The sequence below is a fragment of the Macaca nemestrina genome, chromosome 20 (assembly GCF_043159975.1).
Source record: "Macaca nemestrina isolate mMacNem1 chromosome 20, mMacNem.hap1, whole genome shotgun sequence".
Lineage (NCBI taxonomy): Eukaryota > Metazoa > Chordata > Mammalia > Primates > Cercopithecidae > Macaca > Macaca nemestrina.
Window position 1 is genome coordinate 64,623,433 of NC_092144.1, and position 25,109 is coordinate 64,648,541.

Genomic DNA, 25,109 nt, shown 5'->3' on the forward strand with positions numbered 1-25,109 from the left:
CTGCTGAGCTGTCTTCCTGGGAAGAAACCCATAAACACCGTAAAGTACATTTAGCAACGTTAAATTAACAAGTTCTTCTCATTTTTAACCAATGCATGCTTCATATTTTCAAGCGGGTATTTGTCCCGTGTGTTTGCTCGGAGGGTAACTGTCTGCTACTGAGGTCTTGAACTTTGCAAATCTCACTTCCAAGTCAATCAATTATAACACATTTTATGAAACATAGCGCAATGTTTAATAAATGGCGTCACTGATTTGTAAAAATTATTTCTCATAGGTGATACATTTGCTTACAGGTACAGATATTTATATCACAGCATTTATTCAACATATTTTTCTATTGTAGAATATACTTAAGTAAATGTTAACATCAAGTTCATCCTCTGTCATCTGTAATCAGGTATTTTCTGAGAAGTGGAAAAAACACCAGAATCTGACAACTGTTGCTGGCAGTTTTGAGGTCATCGCTCTGGAAAAAATGTGTTCTTGTCAGTTTATTTTTACCTTGACAGTCCCCGTGTGTGCAGTCCCACCCTGGGGTGTGTACTCAGGGAAACTCACTCGTAAAACAAAGGACACACAGGCAAGAATGCTCCGGCCAACATTGCTCCAAAAAACAAAATGCCTGGTGAAAACATACATCGCCCAAAGGGACAAATACATTGAGGAATATGCAAGCGATTTACTGCAGTCTGTCTGTTGGTGAATAAACAAGAGCTATGCAGAGCATTAGGAGCATAGCGGTATCATTTTACAATAAAAAACACAAAACAAACTATCCTTTTGTTCTATATTTAAAATGTAAAAATGTACATACATACACACACAAATATTACCAGATGATAGCTGTGATATGGAAGACACATATTTACAAAAATGACACAGAAAAGATCCAAAATTGTGTGTGTGTTGTTTTCATACGTTGGGAAGTTCTGGGCCAGATGAGAGACAAAGCATGAGTTGATACTATTTTTGTGAATATGCTGTTTTTTTTTTTCAGTGTGGATTTCACAGGGCTTTTTCTCTTGTTAATCTTACTAATTTTTTAATAATATGAATTGGCTTTTGGGGAGAACCTTCAGCATTATATACACATATGTTTGTGTTATTTACAGTTTGTATATGTATGTAAATATACACACACACACACAGAGTAGAGTTTTCTGGAAGAGAAAGATAGAGATCTGTGTCTTGAACTGTGAGTCAAGGAAGGATTTCAGAGAAAACATCAAGAACGAGGATTTTCATGCTCGCTTCTGTGTTGATAATGCAAAATCAATTTTTCTTGTTAACTTCTTGAAGCATAGGAGAAAAATTGAAGAACCTGAAAATCGTTCTCAATTTGCAAGTAATTAATTTGCAACTTTGAAAATAGCAGGATAAACATTTCAGTTTTACTGTACAACCGTTTTACATTGACCATGCGTCTATTTTAATTTGGCAGGAGAACGTTGCATCACAGAAACCGAATCATGCATAGTTCTCGAAAAAGGCAATAAGATATTAAGATATCATTTTACAATTTTTCACATAGAAAAATTAAACTTGAAATTCAGACGTTATCGATTGGTCGGTGCTGAGGTTCATGGCAGGCCTTTGTTAGGGGCTCTTGAACCAAAAATACCATCTGCAAGTTTCCTGTGTCACCCGCTATGTTTAGGGTGAGAGCTGGTCATCTTCCTGTGTGGTGGTCACCCTCTAAACTCTGCATACTGAAACCGGAACCATGGTTACCACATCCTGTTCATTTTCCAATTTAGCTCAACCCCTGTGTCCTGCCCAAGAGAAGTGGTACCATGGCCCCCAAACTCATCACCCTCCTGTGTCTGGGTAAGTCCTGGAAGGGAAAAGCGGACAGGGTAGGGATGGAAAATGCTCTCTTGAAGACCCGGCCTCTCCACAACCTGGGGCTGCGGGTGGGAAGCAGGCTCATCCACCCTCTGAATCCAGGCTAAGCTGACAAACCCAGTCACAAGGAGGGCAGGATTCATGTGAAGACAAGCTATTTCTCTCTCTCTCTCTTTTTTTTTTTTTTTGCCCAGGATTCTGTCTGAACCAGAAGATCTGCACACATGTGGGTGAGTCCTATCTCAGTCCTAGGATGCTGTGTTGGCCAAACACAAATGATTCTCCAGGCAGGGAGGGAGGACACGAAGTCAGGATGATGCAGATGACATGGGGGGTGGGGGCTTTGCATTGAGCACTGGGATCACAGGAAGGGGGTCCTCTGGAGACCCCAATTTCCATTTTGTTCTAGAAACCCTCCAAGGGCAGCCCCTCGGGCTCATCCAATCTTCTGAAGGAGCCTGTGATGCTCAGAATCCGGCGTGTCTAGGGGTGGGTAGGAGTACTCTCTGTCGGGAGGCGGGGGACCCATGCCGGGCACTTGTGTTGGCAATTGTTAAATGAGTTGATATGTTTTACGTATTGCTTGAATCCGGTAAATTTCCTCCTTCTCCTCCATGCACAGATTTCTTGTTGTAGACAAGAACTAGGAGCAACTTTGCTCAATACTGTATCATCATGCTTAGGAGAATGTTGTTCTGGGGAAACCTTCCATGTCCACTCTGGGGTGGGCTGTGTCCCTGGCTCACTACCAGGTATCCCAGGGCATCAGGGGACCCCATGTTACGCGGCAAACCAGAACAAAGTGAAGAAGGAAAAGCCCGCAAGGACAGTGGGAGACAGGGGGCTCCACGTTTCCCTCTCTAGGTTGTGCCTCCTCCTCTTCCAGGTGCTCAGGACGAATTCTCCCTGTCAGCCTGGCCGAGCCCTCGGGTTCCCCTAGGAGGACGTGTGACTCTCTCCTGTCGTTCCCGTCTTCAGTTTGTCATGTTCACAATATTCCAAACAACAGGGAGCCAAATCCGTAAGTCGTACACTGGCCTTTCCAACCACGTCACCATCAACCCTGTGACCCCAGGACACGCAGGGACCTACAGATGTGCTGGAATTTACAAGCACACCTCAAAACAGTCAGCTGGGAGCAAATCCCTGAAGATCATCGTCACAGGTAGGAGAAGTCCAGCCCACCCCACATCCACCTGGTGTCCAGATGGCCCTTCCCAGAGTCCACACCCAGTGAAGCCAGAGAGTTATTGTGGGATTGCTGGTCATGCACTAACTGTGGACACAGAAGCCGTCCTGAGAATTTAAAGAGAGGGCATTTCCTGTGAGGAATCAGGTACCCAGGTGGAGGAGGAGGAGGGAGGAAGCCGAGGCCGAGCAGCGGGAGAATCTGCCTGGGGAGTAGCAGACGCAGGGTGCTGGTATCAACTCCAGCAGGATGGGTCCAGGGAGGAGCCATGTTGCCTGACCCCAGCACCAGTGTTTCCCTCAGGGAAGTCATTACCTTGCCTTGAAGGAGCCAGAGGCTTGGGGAAGTGACACTTCCCTTGGGAGATGAGTCCAGTGACTCAGTGGGACGTGGATTGGGAAATGCACCCATTCCTCTCGTCCTCCTTCCCGGTCTCCTGACACTCATCCCTTCTCTCTCATGGATGTGCAGTGTCTCACGGGGAGTTAGAGACTCATCCCGTGGAGTCGCCCCTGCTCATCCTGTAAAGCAGGGAAGGGAGGGTGTGGAGTTGTTCAGATTTTACATATGTATGTAAATATACACAAAGAGAGAGAGAGAGAGTAGAGTTTTCCGGAAGAGAAAGATAGAGATCTGTGTCTTGAACCATGAGTCAAGAAGGATTTCAGAGAAGACATCAAGAATGAGGATTGGCACGGTCTGTTCTGTGTTAATAATGCAACATCATTTTTTGTTGTTGTTAACTTCTTGAAGCATGGGAGAAAAATTGAAGAACTTGAAAATAGTTCTCCATTTGCAAGTCATTAATTTGCAACTTTGAAAATAACAGAGCAAACGTTTCAGTTTTACTGTATAACCACTTTACAACATTGACAATGCGTGTATTTTAATTTGGCGGTCCCACATTCGAGGAGCTCAGAAGCAACAGAGCAGAGATTGGGTCTTTCCACCAAGAAAGCAGGGAAAGCAAGTCGGTGTGAGGTAGGGAGATCCAGGCTCCTGGAGGATCTGAATGGAGACTGGAACGGTGAAGGGCTGCCCAGCAAAGGAGTTTACCATGTCCTTCTGCCCAAATAGGGAAAAGGAGTCACTGCCACCCTCCCCAATAAGTAGTCATGTATAACCTCTTGGATTTTGGGGCAAAACCAGTTGTTTCCTTCAGTGTGAGCCTGTGAGGTTCCTTCTGATCCTCCAGAGATTCTTGTATTTTTCAATATGCAGAATTGAAAAATAGCCTCACAACCTCACAGTCCCATGCCAGGAAACCTAAGTCCAGCACTGTGTTTTCTGAAGGTTCTCAAAGCACAGAGTAATTCCCATTTTCCAGGAGAACCACACATCTCCTACGGCTTCAAGCCGGACAATGGGGATCTGCGCAGAGAGAACATGCACGCACAATGCAAGCACACCAACAGGAAGGATGCCAGTGGGCTTTGGGGGTGATGAGGGAGAGCTTCACCCTGAGGTCTCAGGCGAGGGGTGAGAAAGGAGACTCATGTGAACTCCTCCATCTTTGCTCTCAGGCTTGTTCACCAAACCCTCCATCTCAGCGCACCCAAGCTCCCTGGTGCACACAGGAGCCAGGGTGAGCCTGCGCTGTCGCTCACCACTGGCCTTCGATGAATTTGTCTTATACAAAGAGGAGCACACGCAGCACTCTCAGCAGCTTGACGAGGGGATGGAGGCTGGGAGCCACTACGTCCAGGCTGTCTTTTCCATGGGTCCTATAACGCCTGCCCATGCAGGAACCTACAGATGCTGTGGTTCTTTCAATCACTCCCCCTATGAGTGGTCGGCTCCCAGTGACCCCCTGGATATTGTGATCACAGGTGAGTGTGGCTGGACCGTCCGTGGTCCGTTGGGGCCCTGGGAGCTTCATGTAATGCGGTTGTTAATCAAACCTCAGTAGAGGAAGAGAAAAAAAGGAACAGAGGGAGTGTGAGGAAGGGCTCAGCAAAGGGGTTTAATATGTTTTACCGCCTAAAGAGGGAGGAGGGGTCACTTCCACGCTCCCCAACAAGTCATCACGTCTAACTCCTTGGGCTTGGGAGTACAGCCAGTCGCTCCCTGCAGGAGCCTGTGAGGTTCCTTCTGATCCTCCCGAGATTCTTATATTTTTCAACACACAATTGAAAAATAGTGAGACTCATAACCCCATAGCCCTGTGTCGGGGAACCCAAGACCAGCACTGTGTTTTCTGAAAGTTCTCAAAGCACAGAGTAATTTCCATTTTCCAGGAGAAACCTACATCTCATATGGCTTCTAGGGGCGGCAAGCCACAGGGACACAGCCACAGCGACTACATCTGGCCTCACCTCCCCCTGGGTTTGTCCTGACCTCTTTCTTCATACAGGAGGTGGCGGAGGGTGTGGAGCTGTCCCGTCTACCACCCTACACCCTGACAGCCCCATCATGCTCAGCTTCTTTTTTCCTGTGTGTATTTTTCACTGTTTCATTTTATCCAGAATACCTAATACCCCCGTGTCCCCAGAGGGACGCCCCTCAGGTGTGGCTCTGTCATCTAGTGGGCACCAGAGCGTGCAGCTGGCATGGACTCCTCACCTGTGATGCAAAAGGTGCAGGGGGTCACTGGGGGCTGACCACACATAGGGAGAGTGGAGAATCAATGGAGAACCAATGAAATGCAGGGGAAGTAAAAAGACACAGACATAGGCTGACTCAGGACCCTACAGAGGAACATGAGATTGACAGAGGCAACAGCTGACATTCGGAATCTGCTGCCAAGATAAGAACAACGAGGCTGGGCGTGGTGGCTCACGCCTATAATCCCAGCACTTTGGGAGGCTGAGGTGGGTGGATCACAAGGTCAGGAGTTCGAGACCAGCCTGACCAACATGGTGAAACCCCGTCTCTACTAAAAATACAAAAATTAACTGCGTGTGGTGGTGCACGCCTGTAATCCCAGCCACTCAGGAGGCTGAGGCAGGAGAATCACTTGAACCCAGGATGCTGAGGTTGCAGTGAGCTGAGATCACGCCACTGCACTCCAGCCTGGGATACAAGAGTGAAACTCTGTCTCAGGAAAAAAAAAAAAAAAAGAGGGAGAGAGATTACTTTGTTCACGCACTCAGGAGTGTGTTCTAAAATCCACCTCTTTTTCTCCTAGGAAAATACAAAAAGCCTTCTCTCTCCACCCAGGTGGACCCCATGATGAGGTTGGGACAGAAGCTGAACTTCTTCTGCAGCTCTGAAATCTCATTTGACCGGTACCACTTGTTCAGAGACGGGGTTGCTCATGGACAGTGGCTCAGTGGAGGGCAGAGTCACAGTGGAGCATCCCAGGCCCACTTTTCTGTGGGCCCCGCAACGCCAGTCCCCGGTGGGACCTATAGATGCTATGGTTCTTTCAATGACTCTCCCTATGAGTGGTCAGCCCCCAGTGACCCCCTGCACCTTTGCGTCACAGGTGAGGAGTCCATGCCGGCTGCACGCTCTGGTGCCCACTAGATCACAGAACCACACCTGAGGGGCATCCTGCTGGGAACATGGGGGTATTAGGTATATTGGATAAAATGAGACAGTGAAAAATACAGGAAAAAAGAAGGAAAAAATACAGGAAAAAAAAAAAACGGATAAAAAATACAGGAAAAAAAACCAGAAAAATACAGAAAAAAACGCAGGAAAAAAGAAACTGAGCATGACGGGGCTGTCAGGGTGTAGGGTGGAAGACTGGGCAGCTCCACACCCTCCACCACCTCCTGTGTGAAGAAAGAGGTCGGGACAAACACAGGGGGAGGCGAGGCCAGATGTGGTTCATGGAGATAAGAGGTTGCCTCAGCCTCTCACCCTTTTCCACTTCTCCAAAGCCCCTCCTGACCCCTTACCTCAGGGAGATTTCCCTGCCGGGGAACGTGGATATTTATCATCCTGATGGGAGACAATGTCTGTTGATACCACCAAGCATCTCCTTATCACCTTCCCATCTCAGGGAAGGAATTGCCCCACAGAGATTCCAAGGAAGAGACCCCAGGACCCCCATTAGTCTTTAGGTGGATGACAGAGTAGGGGGTGTGTAGGGACCAACCCTCCAAAGAAAATGGTTCTACTGCTCGAGAGGCCGAGGCAGGAGAATGGCTTGAACCCGGGAGGCGGAGGGTGCAGTGAGACAAGATGGCACCACTGCACTCCAGCCTGGGCGACACAGCGAGAGTCTGTCTCAAAAAGAAAAGAAAAAGAAAAAGAAAATGATCCTACTTTAATGGGGCAATCAATGACTCTTGCTCACCCCTTCTCTGCCTTTTTTTTTTTTTTTTTTTTTCCTAGAAAACACTAAGAGTACTCCTCTGTCATTCATGGAATCCACCCCTGAATCTGGTAAGCAAATGACTCTGCTAGTGTCTGAGTCCCTGCAGAGACAGAAGGCACCTGTGTGAATGAAAGCTGTGCCACCTCCCAGCTCCAGGACCCTGGGCTAGGCAGCCCCTCCCAGGTCCCCAGATTCCCCATCCACATCTGAAACTGTGGTCAGTGCGGGGATCTGTAAGGCTTTTCAGCCTCAGCTCCATGACCCCGGGCTAGGCAGCCCCTCCCAGGTCCCCAGATTCCCCATCCACATCTAAGACTGTGGTCAGTGTGGGGATCTGTAAGGCCTTTCAGCTTCAGATGCTTTGGGGCTGAGGCCTTGTCCACAGGGGAGGAAGAGGTCAGAGCGGCCTGACGCCTGCTGAAAAGCAATGCTTCTCATTCCGCCAGGGAGGTCTGTGAACATGAAAATGCTGGAAGACGGGAAGGATTTAAAAGACCATATTAAATATTTATTGTCTATCTTTTTGTTGTTGTTGTTGTTGTTTGAGATGGAGTCTCGCTTTGTCGCCCAGGCTGGAATGCGGTGGCTCAATCTCAGCTCACTGCAACCTCTGTCTCCCGGGTTCAAGCAATTCTCCTGCCTCAACCTCCCGAGTAGCTGGGATTACAGGTGCCTGCCACCACACCTGGCTACTTTCTGTATTTTTGGTGGAGTCAGGGTTTTGCCATGTTGCCCAGGCTGGTCTCGAACTCCTGACCTCAAGTGATCCGTCTGCCTTGGCCTCCCAAGGTGCTAGGATTACAGGCATGAGCCACCGCACCCAGCCTTATTGTCCATCTTCTAATGTCCTACGATCTGAATATTCAACAGATCCTGTGTTCAGGTTATCATACTCCAGTGATGTGTGGCAGGGAGGAGAAAAATTATAATGAATAGACGTGTGAACTGATTTATTCAGATTCATTAATTTTGTATTTGTTAAGATAGAGTCGTGTGACAGAAAGCTTAAGTGGATCCTTTAGAGTGGTGGAAGGGAAGACTCTTTGTCACTCAAGGAAGTGACATTTAAGGTGTGATCCTGATGACAAGGACAGCCAGTGTTGGAAGGATTGATGGAAGGACATTCCCAGCAGGTAGGACAGTGGTGCCATAAACTCAACATGGCAGGGCTGGGCGTGGTGGCTCACACCTGTAATCCCAGCACTTTGGGAGGCTGAGGCGGGCAGATCACAAGGTCAAGAGATTGAGACCATCCTGGTCAACATGGTAAAACCCCGTCTCTACAGAAAATACAAAAATTAGCTGGGCGTGGTGGCGGGCGCCTGTAGTCCCAGCGACTCCGGAGGCTGAGGCAGGAGAATCGCTTGAACCCGGGAGGCGGAGCTTGCAGTGAGCCAAGATCATGCCACTGCACTCCAGCCTGGGTGACAGAACGAGACTCCATCTAAAAAAAAAAAAAAAAAATCAACATGGCAACGGCTTGTGTGTGTTCACAGCACCAGTGAGGCTGACACGCTGGGGGACGGGGGGTGGAGCTGAAAGAGGTGGACAGGTGCCAACTTATGTGAAGGTTTCTCGTTTTTAAAATGTTTAATGTTTGTGGGTACATAGTAGCTGTGTATATTTATCAGGTGCATGAGATGTTTTGATACAGGCATGAAATGTGAAATACACATATCATAGAGGATAAGGCATCCATTCCCTCAAGCATTTCTCCTTTAAGTTACAAACAATTTAATTATGCCTTTTTTTTTTTTTTTTTTTTTTTTAAAGACAGAATCTTGCTCTGTCACCCAGGCTGGAGTGCGGTGGCGCGATCTCGGCTCACTGCAACCTCTGCCTCCTGGGTTCAAGCGATTCTCCTGCCTCAGCCTCCTCAGTAGTTGGGATTAACAGGCGTGCACCACCATGCCTGGCTAAGTTTTTGTATTTTAGTAGAGACAGGATTTCAACATGTTGTCCAGGCTGGTCTCAAACTCCTAAGCTCAGGTGATCTGCCCACCTTGGCTTCCCAAAGTGTTAGGAATACAGGTGTGAGCCACCATGCCTGGCTCCAATTATGCTTTTTATTTTAAAATGCACAGTAAAGTTCTTATTGACTAGAGTCAGCCTGTTGTGTGCTACCATGTGAGGGTTTCTAAGCAACAGTAAAGACTTTGGATTTTATTCCAACAAAGAGGCGAAGACAAAGGTTTTTTTTGTTTTTTTTTTCCGGAGTCTCACTCTGTCTGCAGGCTGGAGTGCACTGGTGCCATCCCAGCTCACTGCAACATCTGCCTCCTGGGTTCAAGTGATTCTCTTTCCTCAGGCTTCTGAGTAGCTGGGATTACAGGCACCTACAACCACGTCCAGCTAATTTTTGTATTTTTAGTAGAGACAGGGTTTCACCATGTTGACCAGGATGGTTTTGATCTCTTGACCTCGTGATCCACCCGCCTTGGCTTCCCAAAGTGCTGGGATTACAGGTGTGAGCCTCTGTGCCCAGCTCTTTTTTTTTTTTTTTTGAGACGGAATCTTGCTTTGTTGCCCAGGCTGGAGTGCAATGGTGTGATCTCAGCTCACCGCAGTCTCTGCCTCCTGGGTTCAAGTGATTCTCCTGCCTCAGTCTCCTGAGTAGCTGGGACTACAGGCACCTGCCACCATGCCCAGCTAATTTTTGTATTTTTAGTAGAGACAGGGTTTCGCCATGTTGATCAGGCTGGTCTCAAACTCCTGACTTCAGGTGATCCACCCGCCGCGGCCTCCCAACATGCTGGGATTACAGGCATGAGCCACAGCACCTGGCCAAAGCATCCAAGTTCTTGGATAGAATATTGGGCCAATGATGCCTCTCTCTTTATGGAAAAAAAAAAAAAAAAAAGTAGGAAAGAGAAGAAAGAAAAGCTTCCCAAGTTGAATGTCTAGAAATAACAGAGCCATCAATTGAGCCCAAGAGTGTGGCTGGCTACAGTCCTTTCTCTTTCAAGGACTATATCATGGAGGAGAGAATGAGGATGAGACATGTCCACACATGTGGAAGTTCTCCCACCCCTCAGCCTGGGTCCTGGTACGGAGGATGTGCTCCTATGTGACATACCCTGTGCCCGCTCCCCTTTTTCTCTCCCAAATCCTCCACCTGCCGGCTCTTACTCATTACTCAGAAAAGCACCAACATTCTTTGGAGCAAGTTCAATTCTCAGACACCGGCATGAGAGTCATCCTCTGGCCACCTCTATCTCCATTCTCAGAAAGTGCATTTGTCCTGGGCTGAGGAGGGATGGGGGAAACAGGGTTCAGCTATGGTACATGCAGAGGGTTTCCTTTGTCATGCAAAAGCAAATTGTCTTGTCTCATGAGGAAGTTGGAGGGGGAGGAACACTGGAGCCTGGTAGGCCTGGGTTCAGACCTCCAGGTCTCTCTCTTTTTTTTTTTTTTTTTTTTTTTTTTAGATGGAGTCTTGCTCTGTCACCCAGCCTGGAGTGCAGTGGTGCAATCTTGGCTCACTGCAACCTCCGCCTCCTGGGTTCAAGCGATTCTCCTGCCTCAGCCTTCTGAGTAGCTGGGATCACAGGCGCGCACCACCATGCCTGGCTAATTTTTGTATTTTTAGTAGAGACGGGGTTTTGCCATGTTGGTTAGGCTGGTGTCGAACTCCTGACCTCAGGTGATCCACCCTTCTCGGCCCTCCCAGAGTGCTGGGATTACAGGTGTGAACCACCATGCCCGGCCTCCACATCTCTCTTACCGGCCCTTTGATTTGGACACGTGTCTTCACTTCTCTTGGAATTTTTTGTAAGTGATGGAAAATGGAGAAAGTAACTGTTTGGGTGTAGGGATCTTGGAAGAGCTTCAGATAAAGCATGTCGTGCGTTCAGTATGTATTGGCACAAAACAGTCAATGAGAGGGTTTATCATTTGCTTCTTAACAGACATACATCTTCCTCAAGGACAGTCCAGCAACAACCTGAATATCCTCATTGGACTCTCAGTAGCCATCATCTCCATTGGCGTGTGCCTCTCTGCTTTTATCGGTTTCAGGTGTTACATAAAATATTGTAAGTCTCAGGGAGGGGAGGACCTTATCATGTGAGCCTCGTGGGGATAGGACCGGGGCACAGAGAGGGCTCTTCACCTCCTGTGGGTTGATCTGTGTTTCCATTGAGGTTCTTGAGGGAGAAACCCTTCTGCTTCCCTTCACTGACCAATCACCGCAACCCCTCCCCTACCTCCACCTCACCTCTAGGGAGGCCACTGACCTGCAGGAGACGGTCCATGAGAGAGGCAGAAGGATGGGGGCCATCGATGGGAGTGGTCCTGGGGCAGTCAAGATTGCCCCAGGGTTGCTGATGGGTAGTTCTCTGAATTTAGTGGGGGAGGCTGCATCACGCTGCAGCCTCAGGCACGCCCTCATCTTGTTTTGGCCTTGGTATTGCCACCTCTGATGTGAAGGTCTGGAAGACTTCCTTTTTCTTTTTTTTTTTTTTTTTTTTTTTTGAGACGGAGTCTCGCTGTGTCTCCCAGGCTGGAGTGCAGTGGCGTGATCTCGGCTCACTGCAAGCTCCGCCTCCCGGGTTCACGCCATTCTCCTGCCTCAGCCTCCCGAGTAGCTGAGACTACAGGCGCCCGCCACCTCGCCCGGCTAGTTTTTTGTATTTTTAGTAGAGACGGGGTTTCACCGTGTTAGCCAGGATGGTCTCGATCTCCTGACCTCGTGATCCACCCGCCTCGGCCTCCCAAAGTGCTGGGATTACAGGCTTGAGCCACCGCGCCCGGCCAAGACTTCCTTTTTCACCCCACAGACACCACCATGGCAAACACAGAGCCCATGGAAGGCCACCGGATGGATGAAGGGGTGAGTTCTTCCAGTCCAAACCATCGTCACAGCTTCATCCCCCCACATTCCCAGTGCCCTGCCTTCAGTTACTAAATGTGCTCCTCTTTTCACCTTCATCCTCTCAGGGCCCTGCAGCGGAAGAGACGCAGGAGGTGATGTATGCCCAGTTGAACCACCAGACCGTCTCCCAGACAGGACTCACTCCTGCCTCCCCGTGTCCCAAGTACCTCTCGGAGGATCCCAGTATCTACGTCACCGTCCACCAAGCCCAGGCTGAGGCCAGAGCTGCCCCCAGTCTTTGCCACAGAGGTCATTAATACGCAAGGACCTGGATCTATTCCCAGGAGGATTGTTCTCCACGGACATTCATCCTCCCTCTGGTACCATCTTGACACCTCCAAGCTGGCAACAGCAGTGTCTGAATGCTTGCGGGATTATCTTAAATTCCAGCACAGCTGAGCAGACAACTAGCCATTCTATGATCCTATTTTGAACTTCCAGCCATTTAAGGTGTTTTGACTACACCCACACACTCATCCTGGATATCTCATTAATATCATCTGACTTATTCTGAAATTCTACAGACCTGCTTCTGGAAAACCGACGTATACGCTCAGCCAGTTTAATCTCTAAATTCCTCAATAAGGTTTTTGTTTTTCTTTTTTTAAAATTTTTAAAAAGGTTCTGGGGTCCGTGTGCAGGAGGTGCAGGTTTGTTTCATAGGTAAACGTGTGCCATGGTGGTTTGCTGCATCTATCAATCCCTCACCTAGCTATTAAGCCCAGCAGGCATTCTCTTTTCCCTAATGCTCTCCGTACCCCCTGCCCTCCTCTGACAGGCCCCAGTGAGTGTGTTCCCCTCCCTGTGTCCATGTGTTCTCATTGTTCAACTCCCACTTATAAGCGAAAACACGCGGTGTCTGGTTTTCTGTTCCTGCATTAGTTTGCTGCGGATAATGTCTTCCAGCTTCATCCATGCCTCTGCAAATGATATGATCTCATTCCTTTTAATGACTGCGTAGTATTCTATGGTGTATATGTACCACCTTTTTTGTTTTTTTTTTTTTTGAGACGGAGTCTCGCTCTGTCGCCCAGGCTGGAGTGCAGTGGCGCGATCTCGGCTCACTGCAAGCTCCGCCTCCCGGGTTCACGCCATTCTCCTGCCTCAGCCTCCCGAGTAGCTGGGACTACAGGCGCCCACAACCGCGCCTGGCTAATTTTTTGTATTTTTAGTAGAGACGGGGTTTCACCATGGTCTCGATCTCCTGACCTTGTGATCCGCCCGCCTCGGCCTCCCAAAGTGCTGGGATTACAGGCGTGAGCCACCGCGCCCGGCCTCACCTTTCCTTTATCCTATCTATCATTGATGGGCATTTGGGTTGATTCTATATCTTTGCGATTACTCAATAACATGTTGCAGAGATGAAGTGTATTCAGTATCTGAGTCACCTAATACGGTGAAGTTTTTGAATACTTCAAATTCTTGACAAGCATTGGACGTGTTTAAATTTGACAATACTTGAAGTTTTTGAATACTTCAAATTCTTGACAAGCATTTGACGTGTTTAAATTTGAGATAACCAAAAAATTAACAGTTCTCTCAAAACTCCCATGTTGTACACTTATTTATTTATTTTACTTTGAGTTCTGGGATACATGTGCAGAACGTGCAGGTTTGCTACATACGTATACTAGCCAAATATGGCTTTTTAACTTAGAATAGATCAAATTCCATGAAGTTTAAAATTCAGTTCCTCAGCCACATGGCCACCGTTTGAGTTCTCAGAGCCATGTGTGGCTGCTGGCTGTCGGAGAGAACAGCATGAATACACATGTTTTCCTTGTCAGAGGAAGTTCTAGCTGTTCTAGATTATAGCTGTTCTAGATTAAAGGCGCAAATTTGAAGATGCAAAGGCTGTTTTCTCATGCAGTGCAGGCTCCTGGAAGAGACCTAATGTAACAAAACGATAATATTTAACAGTGGTGAGATGTCTTTATCTCACGGAACGCGGGGAACGAGCAGGATTCTCTCGTGGAGGGTCTTATCACCTCTTATCCTCATGCAAATTTCTGCCACAGAGATTTTCTCCTAAACTCTGAGAAGGTCACCTCTGTCGGGCCTCTGAGCCCAAGCTAAGCCATCATATCCCCTGTGACCTGCACGTGTACATCCAGATGGCCTGAAGCAACTGAAGAGCCACAAAATAAGTGAAAATAGCCTTAACTGACGACGTTCTACCATTGTGATTTGTTCCTGCCCCACCCTAACTGATAGGATATATCCTGCCCCACTCTTAGGAAGGTACTTTGTAATATTCTCCCGGTCCTTGAGGTCCTTGAGAAGGTACTTCGTACGCCCATCTCAAACCTATAAGAACTAATGATAATCCCACCCTCCTTTGCTGACTCTCTTTTCGGACTCAGCCCGCCCGCATCCAGGTGAACTAAACAGCCCTGTTGCTCACACAGAGTCTGCTGGTGGTCTGTTCACACGGATGCTCACGCCAACCTCCTATGTGCACCTTTTCTTGTCCCCTGATTTCACATGGAGAGAAAGCACACATCTATTCTCTGCACAGAACACGCTCTGGAAGCTGCTTTCTGATGACCTCGGAGCCTTTATTCTGTTTCTTTCTACTTGAATTGGCACCTACCCGGAGCAATTTGCAAACTGCTGCCTGCAACGAGCTGTCGTTAGCTCGTGGAATTGTCATGTGCTGTTTCTTCACCTGGTAATTTTCTCCATTTCTTGAGCATCTCAGTGCAGACATCCACCTTCATACACACGTCTTTATCGCACAGGCGAAGTGAGGAGGTTGATTGACTCACGGTGTCTGTGACCAATAGGCTGGGTTTTTATTGCCTGATCCTCACTGGTCTTTCATGTGTGGACTGTGAGGTTTTTGTTGTTGTTGTTGTTTTGTTGGAGTTTCACCATGTTGTCCTGGTCTCAAACTCCTGAGTTCAGGTGATCCGCCCGCCTCGGCCTCCCAAAGTGTTAGGAGTACAGGTGTGAGCCACCGTGCCTGGCCCCAATTACGCTTTTTTATTTTAAAATGTACAGTAAAGTTCTTATTGGCTAGAGTCAGCCTGTTGTGCTACCTACCATGTGAGGGGTTCTAAGCAACAGTAAAGCGTTTGGATTTAACCTCAGTAGTGAGATGTCTTTACCTTACAAAACGCAGGGAACAAGCCAAACACCGCACCCGGCCTGCCTGCACTTACTCTCCCGGTTTGTCCATTTTCCATGTTCCTTTATACTTGCTTTCGATTTTATGTTTACTGTATTTACTTTTAGTTTTTGAATACTTCAAATTCTTGACAAGCATTTGACAGGTTTAAATTTGAGATAACCAAAAAATTAGTAGTTCTCTCAAAACTCCGACAAAGAGGTGAAGACAAAGGGTTTTTGTTTGTTTGTTTGTTTTGTTTTTTGTTTCTGTTTTTGTTTTTTTGACGGAGTCTCACTCTGTCTCCAGGCTGGAGTGCAGTGGCATGACCTCAGCTCACTGCAACCTCCGCCTCCCAGGTTCAAGAGATTCTCTTGCCTCAGCCTCCCGAGTAGCTGGGACTACAGGTGCGTGCCACCACGCCTGGCTAATTTTTGCATTTTTAGTAGAGATGGGGTTTCACCATGTTGGCCAGGATGGGACTGTGAGCTTTTTGAGGCAGAACTGAGTCTGATTAACCTCTGGGACTCAAGCAATCCTCCAAGGATCCTGCCCATAGGAGGTATCAGCAACTCAGGTCTGGTGAGGGATGAGGACACTCAACCCTTCCAGGGAGCAGAGCATGGAGCAAACATCAGAGATCCTCTAATGTTACCCAGAAATAGTTTCTCTGTCTCCCTGGGCCAAAGGGAGGATCATGCTTCCTCCACTGTCTGGGATATGTGGGCTAAGAGACAAATGCTGGTTAGTGGATGTGAGGGTGAATGGCGGGCACACTCCCAGCCTCGCTATTTGCATGATGGCCCTACACTTACTATTGCATATTCTACAGCTAGGTTGGTCCTGCAGCAATCTCATTTTGATATGCTGGGTAAAAGTAAAAGACCAAAACCTGTCTTCTCTCTGAGCCTCTGCACACGGGACGGTTATGCCGCAGAGTCAACTGATGCTAAAGGGAAACTATGCGAGCCAGAAATGAATTTAATTTTGCTTCCACGATGTAAACCATCCTCTCAAAAATAACAGAAAGCGAGTGGTATAAACATATATATTTTTTTTCGGAGTCTCTCTTGGTGGCCCAGGCTGGAGTACAGGGACATGATCTCAGCTCACTGCAACCTCCACCTCCCGGGTTCAAGTGATTCTCCTGCCTCAGCTTCCCAAGTAACTGAGATTACAGGCACCCATCACCACACCTGGCTACTCTTTGTATTTTTAGTAGAGACGAGATTTCACCATGTTGGCCAGGCTGGTCTCGAACTCCTGACCTCAGGTGATCAACCCACCTCGGCCTCACAAAGTGCTGGGATTACAGGCATGAGCCACCAAGCCCTGGTCAAAAGTGAGCATTTTTAAAAGTGATTTACAACCAATGATAAATGGGACCTGATTAGATAATTCAAGTATTCTATGTTCCTACACTTCATAGTTAGTGTGGCTTCAACATTTATCTGGTGGAAAAATGAATCAACCAACTTTCTATGCATAAGAGGGTTTTGCTCTTCATTCTCCTTTCTATCAAGAAACTTTACGTGCCCTGAGAAATTATAAATTTCATAATTATTTGGGACGAGAATTGTTCGAACATTTTTTGTGGGGTGGGGGGATGGAGTTTCGCTCTTGTTGCCCAGGCTGGAGTGCAATGGCGCTATCTTAGTTCACTGCAACCTCCGCCTCCTGGGTTCAAGTGATTCTCCCGCCTCAGCCTCCTGAGTGTCTGGGATTACAGGTGTGTATCACCATGCCCGGCTAATTTTTGTATTTTTACTAGATAGGGGGTTTCACACTGTTGGCCAGGCTGGTCTTGAACTCCTGACCTCGTGATTTGCCCGCCTCGGCCTCCCAAAGTGCTGGGATTACAGGCGTGAGCCACCGTGCCCAGCCTGTTTGCACTTACTCTCCCGGTTTGTCCATTTTTCCGTGTTCCTTTATACTTCCTTTTGATTTTATGTTTACTGTCTTTACTTTTAGTTTTTGAATACTTCAAATTCTTGACAAACATTTGACAGGTTTAAATTTGAGATAACCAAAAAATTAATAGTTCTCTCAAAACTCCCATGTCGTACTTTTATTTATTTATTTTACGTTAAGTTCTGGGCTACATGTGCAGAATGTACAGGTTTGTTGCATAGGTATACACGTACCATGGTGGTTTGCTGCACACTTCAACCTGTCATGTAGGTTTTAAGCCCTGCATGCATTAGCTATTTGTCCTAATGCTCTCTCTCCCCTTTCCCTTCACCCCCTGACAGGCCCGGGTCTGTGATGTTCCCCTCCCTGTGTCCATGTGTTCTCATTGTTCACCTCCCACTTATGAGTGAGAACATGTGGTGTTTGGTTTTCTGTCCCTGTGTTAGTTTGCTGAGAATGATGACTTCCAGCTTCAATTTTAACTTTTTTTTTTTTTTGAGACAGAGTCTCGCTCTATTGCCAGGCTGGAGTGCAGTGGCCCAATCTCAGCTCACTGCAACCTCTACCTCCTGGGTTCAGGCAATTCTCCTCTATCAGCCTCCTGAGTAGCTGGGATTACAGGTGCATGCCACCATGCTGGACTAATTTTTGTATTTTTTAAGTAGAGCTGGGGTTTCACCATGTTGGCCAGGCTGGTCTTGAACTCCTGACCTTATGATCCACCCACCTCGGCCTCCCAAAGTGCTGGGATTACAGGCATGAGCCACCGTGCCTGGCCCAGTTTCAACATTTCTTAAGGCTTAGTCACCTGCATGATACCAACCAGGCTGGTCTCAACTGTGGGGCAACTGGGGTTGTTGAACCAGGTGAACTGCAGATGCTTCCTGCAGAACCCCTGTATACTCTGTGTCTTTATACCTGTCTGTCCATCCAGGGATGGTGTGGTTGGTGTTTGTCCTCCAGTCAAGGGCACTGACAACCTTGAGGCAGCAACACCAATCAGCTTCTGTCCCATCACATAAGAGCCACATATAGAGATCGCAGTGCACATGCATCTCACTTGTTTCCCTGTTGCAGGAAGTCGGGGACCCCGAATGGAGGGACCGACTGAAGTCACGGCAGAAGAACATAAATTGTGAAGATTTCATGGACATTTATTAGTTCCCCAAATTAATACTTTTATAATTTCTTACACCTGTCTTTACTGCAATCTCTGAACATAAATTGTGAAGATTTCGTGGACACTTATCACTTCCACAATCAATACCCTTGTAATTTCCTATGCCTGTCTTTAATCTCTTAATCCCGTCATCTTCTTTGTAAAATAAGGAGGATCTATGTCGCCTCAGGACCCTGTGATGATTGCGTTAACTGCACAAATTGTTTGTAGAGCATATGTGTTTGAACAATATGAAATCTGGGCACCTTGAAAAAAGAACAGGATAACAGCAATGTTCAGGGAACAAGGGAGATAAGACTTTGGACTCTGACTGCCGGTGAGCCGGATGGAACAGAGCCATATTTCTCTTCTTTCAAAGGCAAATAGGAGAAATATTGCTGAATTGTTTTTCTCAGCAAGGAACATCCCTGAGAAAGAGAATGCACCCTGAAGGTAGGTCTATGAATAGCCCTTGGAGGCGGCTGTCTTTTATGGTCGAAGCCAAAGGGATGAAATAAGCCCCAGTCTCCTGTAGCGCTCCCAGGCTTACTAGGAGGAGGGAATTCCCACCTAATAAATTTTGGTCAGACAGGTTGTCTTCTCTCAAACCCTGTCTCCTGATAAAATGTTATCAATGATAATGTGTGCCCGAAACTTCATTAGCAATTTTAATTTCACTCTGTCCTGTGGTCCTGAGATCTCACCCTGCCTCCATTTGCTTTATGATATTTTATTACCTTGTGAAGGATGTGATCTCTGTGACCCACTCCCTCCCCTTTTGAAAATTGCTAATAAAAACTTGCTGGTTTTATGGCTCGGGGAGCATCACAGAACCTGCTGACATGCGATGTCTCCCCCCAGACACCCAACTTTAAAATTTCTCTCTCTTTTACTCTTTCCATTTATTTCTCAGACCAGCTGAGACGCTTAGGGAAATAGAAAAGAACCCATGTTAACTACTGGGGGTGGGTTCCCCTGATATTTCCCAGAACAGCCTCAGTGCCTTTCCCCGAGCAGCCCCTTGGACATTCATCTGGCAGATGAGTCTCTGGTTCTGTTTCTGGATTGTGGACGTGGGCCAGGGCACGTGCTGCATGTGAATCACTTCTGAGGACGGATGAGTCTCCTGTTCTGCTTCTGGTCACCATGATGCTCTGTGATCCAGGGATTCTCCGTCAGCGTCTCTTCTGCTGGGTCCAGTCTGGAGCGTCAGGTGTTCAGAGCACGACAGGGGTGACCATGGGCACGGTGCACCTCTCTTCTCAGCACCTCCATTCCCAGCTACGCAGAGCCAGGTCCTAATTCTTGCTTATCCACCAACTCAGTAAATACAAGTCATGATGGTTGCTTTTATTTTATGTTGAGCTTTTTTGTGGTTTACTAGCTTGTATTATTTTTTAAAAAGAAAATGAGTTGATATTTTTAACTTTTAAAAATATCACGACTGCATGGTATTCCATAGTGTATATGTGCCACATTTTCTTAACCCTAGAACTTAAAGTATTATTAAAAAAATGAAAAAAAAAATCATGACGATTTTCCCATTTTTTTTCCTTTCCCATTCTCTGACTTAGAATATTTGAGCATCCAAACCATAATTTCCTGTGCAAGAAGGACGAAGTTCCTAATTTAAGTCTGCTTAGATACCTGAGCTTAGTCTCAGGCCCACCACGCACTGTGAATCGCCCAGGTTACCTGATGTGCCTCTTCGCAACTCTGAGTGATGCTAAGCTTCAGGGAAGTGTGTGTGCAAATCTAGGACTTCAGTCATGTTTAATCATTAGAGGCAGATCGGGGAACTTTTTTTTTTTTTTTTTTTTGAGACGGAGTCTCGCTCTGTCGCCCAGGCTGGAGTGCAATGCCACGATCTCGGCTCACTGCAAGCTCTGCCTCCCGGGTTCACGCCATTCTCCTGCCTCAGCCTCCCGAGTAGCTGGGACCACAGGCGCCCGCCACCACGCCGGGCTAATTTTCTCTATTTTTAGTAGAGATGTGGTTTCACCGTGTTAGCCAAGATGGTCTCGATCTCCTGATCTCGTGATCTGTCCGCCTCAGCCTCCCAAAGTGCTGGGACTACAGGTGTGAGCCACCAGATTTGGGAACATTTTGTAATGACAGTGAGTCTTCAAATACCTTGCCTACAGTGAGTTATATTTTTAGAAATTACAGTGCTCATTACACACACACACAGCTGTTCCTTCTCTGCATTCACAGGAAACCCACAGAGATCCCTTCCACAAACACCTCTGTATCTGCATTGAAGTGTAAAACCACATGAAAGTTGAGCTTGCTGTTTACTAGTTGTGCATCGGGTTGAGTTTGTGTGCATGTGTGTGTGTGTGTGTGTGTCTTCTAGATATAGTCAGGTTCAACGGCATTATGCTAAATACCACTTTAATGAATAATCTTCCTCTTGGGGTTTCTTTGGGTCATTTGAATATGGAGACCCACTTCTTCAGTATCTCTCCTAAGGATAACCTTTTAACAGGTTATTAACATTGTCAGCAAAAATATTGTCAACAAATGCTCTCAAAAGCGTCGTAGACTCTGAAGACCTAAAAGAGATACGATACATTCTTTCAGAGCTGTTTTCTTTCCAGCAGCCTCTCCTTGTGATGTCCTGGGATTCCTGTATCCACTTCTCTTTCAACAACCTTATAACTCAGCTTAGGAATCAGATGGTCATTTTAATGTCTAACATGCATTTTTTAAAAAAAATTTTTGAAAGGGTTTAATTACAAGTTAAAGAGCCGCTTAGTCAAATATGTAATTATATTGTAGCTCCATCCATCACCTCCTGGCAGATAACTTATCTCAACTAAATTGTACCAATAAATCTGTCTACAGGTCTCATGGAACTTAGCTGGAAAACAGGAAAAATCATGGAATCTGACATGTCAAATACTGCAGAGTTTGTGAATTCAGTCATTGATTTATCCTCCCTGCCTACCTATTTACCTGTATTCCTGTGGATCTGTTCATCGGTTAATCTCTCCGTCTGAAGGAGCCACAGGGAATGTCAACAGCCACCCAGAGCTGGAAAGGGCAAGGGAGGGTTCTCCCTGACAGCCTCCAGAGAGAGCGCTGGCCCTGGCCCTGCCATCACCTTGATTTTTAGCTTCACAACGCTGAGAGAATAAATTTATGTTGCCTTAAGCCTCCCAGAGAAACACAGGAGCAAGGACCTGCCGGAAATGAAGGTTACACTGCATAAACACGCGAGGAGCGTGTAATTGCAGATTTTGCTTACGTGTCTGGAAAGATGTTTGTGGGTGTGCGTGCTTGTTTGTTTTTGCCAGAAGAATTGGGCCATGGTGTTTATATATTTAGAGAATTTATCTTTAACTGTGTGAAGTAGAAACTTCCAACTTCCAGAATGACAGAGTTAGGGCATGGGGTCAACCATTCCCCAGGAACAAGGGAGAAGCTGGACTAAAGGCTCCAAAGCAACCACCTCAGGAATCCCAGGGCTCACACAAGCTGAGAAGCGTCTGCCCACGATCACGGCTGGACTTCAGCAATGAGAGTGTGTCCATGGTGTTGCTGCTGGTGAACTCTGATGGAGCGACGGTGCTCCTGACCCAACAGGGCTTCCGCCCTGGCTGTAGGCACTCTTCACCTGGAGCGCTGTCTACAAACGCGGCCAGGGCAGGGGAATGCTGCAGCTGTGGCCGTGCAGGCTTTGGAGCCAGGTGCGTGGCTGTGCTGGAATCATAACCACAACTCTTCACAAAACGCTGAGTCTGGGAGTCCAGCCTCAGTGGGTGGAGGCTCAATGATCTCAACTTTAAAAGCTGGGTTACTCCCCAGCTCTAAGGTGCGCTGTGAGAATCTGCTAAGAAGATTTGGGATAATGGGTGCTTGTAATGTTTTGGGTTTGTTGTTGTTGTTGTTGTTGTTTATCTGAGACAGACTCTCGTTCTGTTGCCCAGGCTGGAGCGCATTGGCACAATCTCGGCTCGTTGTAACCTCCGCATCCCAGATTCAAGCGATTCTCCTGCCTCAGCCTCCCGAGTACCTGGGATTACAGGCATGTGCCACCACGCCCAGCTAATTTTTGTATTTTTAGTAGAGATGGGGTTTCACCATGTTGGCCAGGCTGGTCTTGAACTCCTGACCGCAAGTGATCCACCCTCCTCGGCCTCCCAAAGTGCTGGGATTACAGGTGTGAGCCACTGCGCCTGGCTAATTTTTGTACTTTTATTAGAGACAGGGTTTCACTATGTTGGCCAGGCTGGTCTTGAACTCCTGACCTCAGGTGATCTGCTCACCTCATCTCCCAAAGTGCTGGGATTACTCCCTGAGGCGGAGGTTGCAGTGAGCCAAGATTGCGCCGTTACACTCCAGCCTGGGCAACAACAGTGAAACTCCATCTCAAATAATAATAATAATAAGAAGAAGAAGAAGAAGAAGAAGAAGCCTCCGTTGATTGAGACTTTTGCCTCGGTCACTCATTCTGGTCGTCAGTTTGATGATGCTCAGTGGACTCTGCTGTGTCCACGTCCGCAGCTCAGGCTCTACTGAGAGATGCCCACCCACTCACGTCCTGACTCTGAGGGACAAGGGACAGGGTGCGGGTCTGCGGTGAGAGGACAGCAGAGGGTCCTGGTCCTGCGTAGGGCCGTCCCATCCTCCACAGGACCAGAATGTCCTTTATTTTTTTTATTTTTATTTATTTATTTTTTTGAGACGGAGTCTCGCGCTGTCGCCCAGGCTGGAGTGCAGTGGCCGGATCTCGGCTCACTGCAAGCTCCGCCTCCCGGGTTCACGCCATTCTCCTGCCTCAGCCTCCCGAGTAGCTGGGACCACAGGCGCCGCCACCTCGCCCGGCTAGTTTTTTGTATTTTTTAGTAGAGACGGGGTTTCACCGTGTTAGCCAGGATGGTCTCGATCTCCTGACCTCGTGATCCGCCCTCCTCGGCCTCCCAAAGTGCTGGGATTACAGGCTTGAGCCACCGCGCCCGGCCAGGACCAGAATGTCCTTTAAAGAACTAAAGCTGCAGGGCGCTATGTCGCTAGGACCCAACGTTGTCTGTCTCTTCCCGCCAGTGGACATCTTTTTTCCAGGCAGTCTGGGGATGTATCCAAGGGCCTTGGCACTGCCACAGCCCAGGCTGCCTGGCCCTGAGCAGAGAGGGGCTGGGCAGGGTTTTACAGAATCTCGGAGGCTGCTGCTGGCTGTCGGAGAGCCCTCGACTCAGCGTTTCCCCAACAACACGGTGACGTGGTGGAAGAGCCAGGCACCTCTCGTGACCATCTGTGCCATGCCGTCTACACACATGCACACACACACGCATACACACACGCACATGCACACTCATACACACAATCTCACACACACACACATGCACACACAGCATGCACACTTACACACACTCATGCAATCTCACACTCACATACACACACAATCACACATGCACACACATACAGATATGCACATGCACACTCATACACACAGTCACACACACACAACATGCACACACACTCATACAACCTCACACTCACACACATGCACACACAAAATCTCACACACTTGCACATACAACATGCACACATACAATCTCACATGCACACACATGCACACATACAACATGCACACACACTCATACAATCTCGTGGGTGAGTGACTCACAGGGCCCAGGGGGTAAGGTGGCCTGGGAGAGCCCAGCCTGGGCTTGCTACGTCCACACTGGGGTGGGCTGCATCGCTGTCTCCCCACCAGGGGTGTGGCACAGATACACCATGGAATGCTATGCAGCCATAAAAAAGGATGAGCTGGTGTCCTTTGTAGGGACATGGATGCAGCTGGAAACCATCATTCTCAGCAAAGTATTGTAAGAACAGAAAACCAAACACTGCATGTTCTCACTCACAGGTGGGAATTGAACAATGAGATCACTTGGACACAGGGCGGGGAACATCACACACTGGGGTCTATTGTGGGGAGGTGGGTGAGGGGATGGATGGCATTAGGAGATACACCTAATGTAAATGATGAGTTAATGGGTGCAGCACACCAACATGGCACATGTATACGTATGTAACAAACCTGCATGTTGCGCACATGACCCTAGAACTTAAAGTATAATTAAAAAAAAAAAGCTTCAGTGTATTTTATTCTAATTTATATTTAATGGATTAATTTTAGTTAATTGATTTTATGAAGACACTTGAAAGGTGAACTGAAATGTATGGTGCAGATATAAAACTAGTTAAATCATTGGAAAAATTAGCTTGGCTTTTATTGTTATTTCTCAGCCTGGAATTCTCTGAAGCATCTGATAATATTGACCCTCTGAACTGCTTGATCATTAGTCTTTTTTTTTGGAGGCGGAGTCTCACTCTGTCGGAGTGCAGTGGTGTGATCTCAGCTCACTGCAACCTCCACTTCCCAGGTTCAAGCAATTCTCTGGCTCAGCCTCCTGAGTAGCTGTGGTTACAGGCCCCTGCCACCATGCCAGGCTCATTTTTCTATTTTTAGCAGAGATGGGGTTTCACCGTCTTGGCCAGGCTGGTCTTGAACTCCCTCCATGATATCTGTCTAATGCATTTCACCAGCTGCCTATTTTTCCCTCATATGGTTGTCATTCCTGTGGGGCGGCTCTCCTCCCGCGCACCTGGCCTTTCATAAAAGGTTCCTCCCAGGGCTGTCCAGGCATCAGCCTGATGAAGGGGATTGTTGCCGCTGCTCCTGCCCCACTCTCCCAAACTTAGCGTCAGCTCAAGACTGTGCTCGGCAGGGATGGGACCAAC

The 25,109-nt window shown here is 47.6% G+C and overlaps 1 protein-coding gene across 1 annotated transcript; it reads left to right on the forward strand.

The window, feature by feature from the left end:
• The first annotated feature begins 1,796 nt into the window (after nucleotides 1-1,796).
• On the forward strand, nucleotides 1,797-13,171 carry LOC105496985 (putative killer cell immunoglobulin-like receptor-like protein KIR3DX1). The gene is made up of 9 exons (XM_011767622.3): nucleotides 1,797-1,830; nucleotides 2,043-2,078; nucleotides 2,735-3,013; nucleotides 4,561-4,866; nucleotides 6,165-6,464; nucleotides 7,322-7,372; nucleotides 11,213-11,338; nucleotides 12,083-12,135; nucleotides 12,243-13,171. Exons 1-9 carry the CDS (start codon nucleotides 1,797-1,799, stop codon nucleotides 12,432-12,434), a joined length of 1,377 nt encoding a protein of 458 aa, XP_011765924.2. The 3' UTR covers nucleotides 12,435-13,171.
• Nucleotides 13,172-25,109: the final 11,938 nt, after the last annotated feature.

Bases quoted from the DNA above. Each gene is read 5' to 3' on its own strand.
- LOC105496985 (XM_011767622.3), top strand. From the start codon at position 1,797: ATGGCCCCCAAACTCATCACCCTCCTGTGTCTGG. The intron at 2,079-2,734 runs GTGAGTCCTATC...CTCCTCTTCCAG, and splicing joins GAAGATCTGCACACATGTGG to GTGCTCAGGACGAATTCTCC. The intron at 3,014-4,560 runs GTAGGAGAAGTC...CTTTGCTCTCAG, and splicing joins CCTGAAGATCATCGTCACAG to GCTTGTTCACCAAACCCTCC.